General features: G+C 40.9%; 1 protein-coding gene across 1 annotated transcript in view; it reads left to right on the forward strand.

The window, feature by feature from the left end:
- Positions 1–1,704, forward strand: part of LOC145413216 (pseudouridylate synthase 1 homolog) — a 29,092-nt gene extending 27,388 nt beyond the window's left edge. Inside the window, exons 7-8 of the mRNA XM_080282945.1 lie at positions 62–241; positions 888–1,704. Of these exons, the coding sequence (XP_080139071.1) occupies positions 62–241; positions 888–1,319 (612 nt within the window). The 3' untranslated portion in view covers positions 1,320–1,704. The remainder of the gene's footprint in view (positions 1–61; positions 242–887) is intronic.
- The last annotated feature ends 5,155 nt before the right edge of the window (positions 1,705–6,859 follow it).

Below are 6,859 nucleotides of genomic sequence, written 5' to 3' on the forward strand. Positions count from 1 at the left end.
CTTTTGTCCCTGACTATTCAGTCTCTGTATTAATGATTCACATTAATCTGCATCCCTACAGCCACTGGTGTGGGACGACCTGAAAGATAAGATACAGGAGTTTAGAGAAGTACACATCGACTCCTCCATCATAAAAACGGAGATTAGTGAGGAACCGATGCTCAAGTGGCTGGCAACCCTTCCTCTACACAACTTTAATAGCACTGAGCCTGGACCTGAACATCCAGTGGCAATTTCAAATGTAAACAACCTTCTTGGAATTTTTGTTGGACAGTATTGATAATTGTTCACTTTTCATTAACACTCAAACCCCACTGGCTCACTTTCAGCTGAATAAAATAATCTAACATTAGCTTTAATAGAATACCAGTACCTGGGCTGTCCTGACCATTAGATGGCAAATGATAGCAGTATTAACATTCTTATGCTCTCTCAGCCCAGTAAAGTGATTGTTATTCAGAATACTAGAGTTACCTCTGTCAGGAAATTATTTGCTATTGTTAATATTTTTTCCACACACAAACATAGTTTAGTACAAGATAATTTTTTTGATTTTATTGCAGACAATAGATATGTATATAACTGTTTTACTCAGTCTGATGTGTTGATTCATGTAATATTTTGGTACCTGTATTTAAAAATAACTCTCTTTAAAATAAAGTATCCACTTAATATGTGTTCAACAGCATACATAAAAATGATGCCATGCTTCCCTTAATGGAATCCCCATATTGGGGTAGGCCATGGTACAGCTGACATTTTCTTTTAACTGGAACCTAAACCAAGTGCCACAACCAGCTGATTTCTTCGTAGCAGTTGCTGGAAGCCACTGAGAAATCCTGGTTGCACCTCACAGGCAAGCACTAATATTTTCATAAATTTGCCAGGCACAATGCTCTTACAGGCCAAAAGGAAAGAGGTGGGGTGGCAAGAAGGATGACCAGGGGAGTGACAATGAAGCCGAGGATGAAGACGAGGGTGACCTGGACCAGTATAGAGTCATTCCAACCCAGAGACCAAGTCAGGGAAGTTCAACAGTACCAAACGGCCACCCGGCTGACTCATTAGGACAGGGTGATGATGGTGCAAGTGAAGTGAAGGGTGAAGGGGATGATGGTGTCAGTAAACCAGAGGATGAAAATGACAAGTTAGAACAAGATGATGATGATGGCATAGATGAAGCAAAGGATGAAGGGGATGGCTGTGTGAATAAAACAATGGAGGGAAATGATAAAGCTTCTGCACCTGTCAAAATGGAAGATCCTAAAAATACCATTGAAACAAATAAGCTTAACAATGCATCTGACTCTGAAAATTAAGGCCTACTTTGGCTGAAATTCCAAATAGTGAGAATATGTGTTCTGAACTGTAGTAGCCTAGCATCATGCCCCTGTACCTTTGCTTGAGGTTATATGGAACTGGCTGTCATAATGTACAGTACCATTTTGATACTGAAAATGAATGTTCATTAAGCAGAGAGTATCATAGAACTATGTATGTGACTGAAAATATGTATGACAAAATATTCAGATGTATGGTAGAAACTAATTATATTATGGATGTTGGCAGATAGTACCCATCATCTTACACTTCTGCTGAAAAGTGAAGTGAGTTAATTTTAAGTGTTTCATGTTAATATACCATACATTCCATCATGTTATTCAGTATTTTTAAATGTGTACTCCATTTTATATTTTGTTTAATGATCAGTATTTTATTTTGCATTCATTGCTTGCTATTGATTATGATCTGATCAGTATTTTATTTTGCATTCATTGCTTGCTATTGATTATGATCTGATCAGTATTTTATTTTGCATTCATTGTATGCTATTTATTGATTATGATCACCCTCTGACATTGGAACTTTTTCATCATCATCATCATCCGGACCTCCTAGCCCACCCTACGGCAGGGTGAGGAGTAGCAATGTCCAGACAGCCCAAATTTGCCCAGTCCAATGGGTCATGTTTCCATTCACTCATCATTCAAGCCCCTGGAATCCTGGCTCTATCAGATACACCAAAAACATTCACCATGTTATGTAGCTTCACATAAACATATCCGATAGAGTCAGTCCGGACGCTGCCACGTTAAAAGGGTGCCAAATCCCTGATCATGTACTTCTCCTCACAACACTCATCCAGCCAGCTCGATCTCGTGTCAGTTCCCTAGCCTCACCGACTTCAAAACCTCTCTTCCTCACACACTTATCCACCATATCTCTCTACCTTCTCCCTCCTTCAAATTCACTCAGATATACCTTTTTCACCATTCTATTCTTATCCATTCTCTCCACAAGACCATACCATCTCAGTTCACTCTCTTCAATTCTGGTGTTCATGTTTTCATATACCTGAATAAATAATGGTTTACTTCCATCAGTAGTAAAGATTGTAAAAGACTCAGTATAACTTTTACTGTACAAAAGCACAATGAAACCTAGGTGGTGAATAATCTAAAAATTTTAGACTTCAGCGGGTTAGAGCACTCTGCTCTGACCGAAGGGTCGGAGGATCGAATCCACCCAAGGGTCATTGGTAGACATCAGGAAGAGCATCCGGTCATAAAATGCTACACGCTTCAGTCTAAAAGTCCTCTATCCAGGGGCAATGCCTTAGCCCTTCAGGGATATCTGGCGTAAAACCAAATTATTATTATTATTTTTATTTTAGATTACAGGCCACAGAAATATTTTTTCTCAGAACAGCTGCAAGAATAATGTTGGTGGCTGGTATAAATTAGGGGATACTGAAATGTACTGGAATTCTGAAATGAGAGATGGGACTGTAGGAGTGAACTGTGGCATTTCTGAACAGGTGAACATGGTCTGAGGGAAATCCTAGGAAGTATATTATGACCAATGATATTATTGGAAGATGACCTTATGCTATAAAGAAGAAACAGTGGAAATGTGTATTAAGGGAGTAGGAACAGGAGGAGGGATGATGGAAAGAGTAAGGGAGAGAGATTAAGGGCAATTTAGACTTGAAACAGTTTTGTTACAGCCATCCCAGTGAAATTCTGAGGAGGGAACAAGGTGTCAGATGATAACACAGTCCTGTATGTATGGTGCTTATAAGAATTTAAACATGATTTTCTGTGTGGTAGGTGGGAGTTCCCACCATCCACTCACTCAATGTAGTGCTCCCTTAGGTGTCTGCCCCTATTCTTCTCTTCCTTCCTTCCTCTTGTGTCTTTCTTTCCTTCATTCTTTCCTCTTCCTTCTGCCTATGGGTAACTCTATGCTGAGGGCCAAGCCAAATGGTTTCCTGTGCACCAGGATACCATTTACTAAGCTGGGTGGTAACCATATAACCAAATTGTGGCACCTGGTGGTTTCGTGAGTATTTAAGGTGCTCCAATTGGATTGAGCCTATTTAGATTAATATCCAAAGGGTGGTTGCGGTTTATTGGTCACATAATGCCACTTGGGGATGAGTGAGGCTGGTCACTCTCATCTCAAATGCCAGGACCAACTTGTCTAGTCCTAGGCTCCTAGACTCTTAAGGGGGCAACATAGGATTGGATGATGGATGGATGGAATTAAACATCTTGTTGACTTTCTCATACACAATGTTAACCTGAAGGCTTTTTTAACTATTATGCTCATTACATTATCCTTTCAGTTGTAAAAGGCAAATTTTAAAAGCTATTAACAGAATCTGATGTGAATTCATGACTGTAAATATAAATTTATGTTTAACTGGTGAGTAGGAAAATAACTGAATTGGAAACTTGCCTAGTGGTAGATGGGGGCACTCACCATCCACTCACTCAATATAGTGCTGCTCTCACGTGACTGCCCTTTCCTCTCTTCCTTCCTTCTTTTCTTCTGTCCTCTTCTGTCCTTCTTTCCTTTATTCTTTCCCTTTCCTTATGGCTACAGGTGTCTTTTTTTTACCATCATTCTTTCATCTTCCTTCTGCATATGGGTGACTACACTCAGTGACAAGCCAAATGGTTTCCTGTACACAAGGAAACTATTTACTATGCTGGGTGGTAACCATATAACCAAATTATGGTGCCTGGTGGTTTAGTGGGTAAGTAAGGCACTTCAGTTGGACTAACCCTGTGCAGGTTGTCATATCCATAGGGTGGTTGGGGTTTATTGCTCATGTATGGCCACCTAGGGATGAGTGAGGCTGGACTCTCCCATCTTAACCTGTGGATTGCGCAATTACCTTTTTTTTATCCCACTCCGTGGTGCACATCTTTTTTTTTTTTTTTTTTTTTTTTTTTTTTTTTCACTATCCACTTACTTGATGTAGTGCTGCTCTCGGGTGTCAGTCCTTTCCTCTCCTCCATTCTTCTTTCCTTCCATCCTCTTCTGTTTTTCTTTCCTTCATTCTTTCCTCGTCCTTCTGCCTACGGGTGACTTTACACTCCTTCTTCTGTCTTTCTTTCCTTCATTCTTTCCACTTCCTTCTGCCTGTGGGTGACTACACAGAGTGACAAGCTAAATGGTTTCCTGTACACCAGGAAGCCATTTACTATGCTGGGTGGTAACCATATAACCAAATTTTGGCACCTGGTGGTTTACTGGGTAATTACGGAGCTCCAGTCGGATTGAGCCGGTGAAGGTTTATATCCAAGGGGTGGTTGGGGTTTATTGCTCACGTAATGCCACTCAGGGATGAGTGAGGCTGGTTGCTGTCATCTTAAATGTCAGGACAAACTTGCCTAGCCCTGGGCTCCTACACTTCTCATGGGACAACATGGGATTGGATGATGAATGAATGTTTATTATACACTTGAAGGTAAACATCCAGGGCATCATGTGGTAAAAAAAAAAAAAAAAAAAAAACTCTCCATCTTTGCATAAGGCCATGCGTAAGTTTACATAGGGGAATAGTGAAAAAATGAAAAAAAAAAAAATTGTTTATTATAAACTTAAATATCCAGGGCATCATCTGGTGAAAAGAAAAAATCTCTCTCTCTCCGTCTTTGTGTAGCACCATGTGTAAGTTTGCATGGGGCTGAGTTGTTTATGGTGATGCACGGCCAGCACAACCTGAGCTGTGGCTCACAACGCGACACTACCCAGCTTGAGCTGTGGCTTGCAGTCCACAGGTTAAATGTCAGGATCGACTTCCCTAGCCCCAGGCTCCTACGCTCCTCATGAGGCAACACAGGATTAGATGATGATGATGATGATGATGGAAACATACAGTACATAAATACATCAGTTATATGCAGAAAACATCTCAAGAATACTTTACTGGTTTTATAGCCTCACACATTTTATTAATACTACCCTGAATACAATTCCTTGATACTAGAAACTTTGTAGTTGTTCAGAGGTTAACTGTTGACAAGAAATTTAAACTTGTATATTTTGGGAATGTACATGTTGATACTCAGAAAGCAGATGAATATATGGATTTATGAAACTCCTGTGTTATTTATCAACAGAACTTGTTGCACAATGTATTGTTTTCATTACCAGTACAACATTCTTACCTAAATTGAGTTATATGGATCCATTCTATACATAAGATCTCCAAAGCTAAACAAAATTGTCTAGGAGCATCAAGAGTAATGTAACAACATTATCATCATATAAAAAGTTTATATAAAGATGTCACTGTACCTGGTACTGAAGGCTTTAATGTTTGTATCCAAACCATGTCAGTACTAAAGGTGTCTCTTAACTTGAATGAAACTGACTGGCAGTAGCGAGAGTAAAATTACACAGAACTCATTATACTAATGGTGTGAAAAGAGGTAGTGTCTGACCACATCACAGTAAAAGGCACCTCCTAAGGTAAATAAAATTGTCCAGTAGCAACAAGAACAAAATAATACTGCCCTCATAGTTCATATTTGAGTGCTGTGAAGAGTATGTACGGGGGAGCTAGGGCTACAGTGCGAGTGGATGGTGAGCTGAGTGAGTTCTTTGATCTCAATGTGGGACTGAAGCAGGGTTGTGTGATGTCTCCATGGCTGTTTAATATATACATGGATGGGGTTGTAAAGGAGGTGCAGGGTAGGGTAGTGGATGTGGGGGTGGCTCTAATGAATGAGGGTGAGATTTGGAAGCTTCCGGTGTTGCTGTTTGCTGATGATACAGTACTGTTGAGTGAAGATGAATGGGAGTTGCAAGGTTTGGTGAATGAATTTGGGACAGTGTGTAGGAGGAGGAATCTGAAAGTTGATGTAAACAAAAGTAAAGTTATGGTGTTTGAGAGGAATGAAGTCACAGAGTGTGCAGTGAGTTTGGATGGTGAGGATATGGAGAATGTGAGTGCATTCAAGTACTTGGGTAGTGTGATGAGTAAGGATGGAACTTTGGGGGATGAAGTGAGTGAAAGGGTACAGCAGGGAAGGAAGGTTGTTGGTACACTGAAAGCAGTGATGAGAAATAGGGAGGTGAGTATGGAAGTTAAGAAGTCACTGCATGATAGTATTGTGATCCCTACCCTGACGTATGGAAGCGAGGCATGGACCTTGCAAGAGGGGAACAAGTCAAGAGTGAGAGCAGTGGAAATGAGTTACTTGAGAGGAGCATGTGGAGTGACGTGGAGGGACAGGCTGACGAATGAAGAAGTGAAGGAACACTGTGGGGTGGATGTGGATGTGGTTGAGAAGATTAGGAGAAATACACTGAGGTGGTTTGGACATGTGAAGAGAATGGAGACTGAAAGACTGACTAAGAGGGTGTATGTAGGTGAGGTGGAGGGAGGGAGAGGGAGAGGTAGACCGAGGATGAGGTGGAGGGATGGAGTTGAGAGGTATATGAGGGAGGAGGGGTGAGTTGGGGGGAGGGTAGTCAAATGGTGGGTGACAGAGCGACTTGGAGGCGTTTTGTCTGCGACCACCCTTTGCGGGATTAAGGCGTCGGGCTATAGATAGATAGA

The sequence above is a fragment of the Coenobita brevimanus genome, chromosome 95 (genome assembly GCF_032717465.1).
Source record: "Coenobita brevimanus isolate Jiangsu-jjx chromosome 95, ASM3271746v2, whole genome shotgun sequence".
In the NCBI taxonomy this organism is placed as follows: Eukaryota; Metazoa; Arthropoda; class Malacostraca; order Decapoda; family Coenobitidae; genus Coenobita; species Coenobita brevimanus.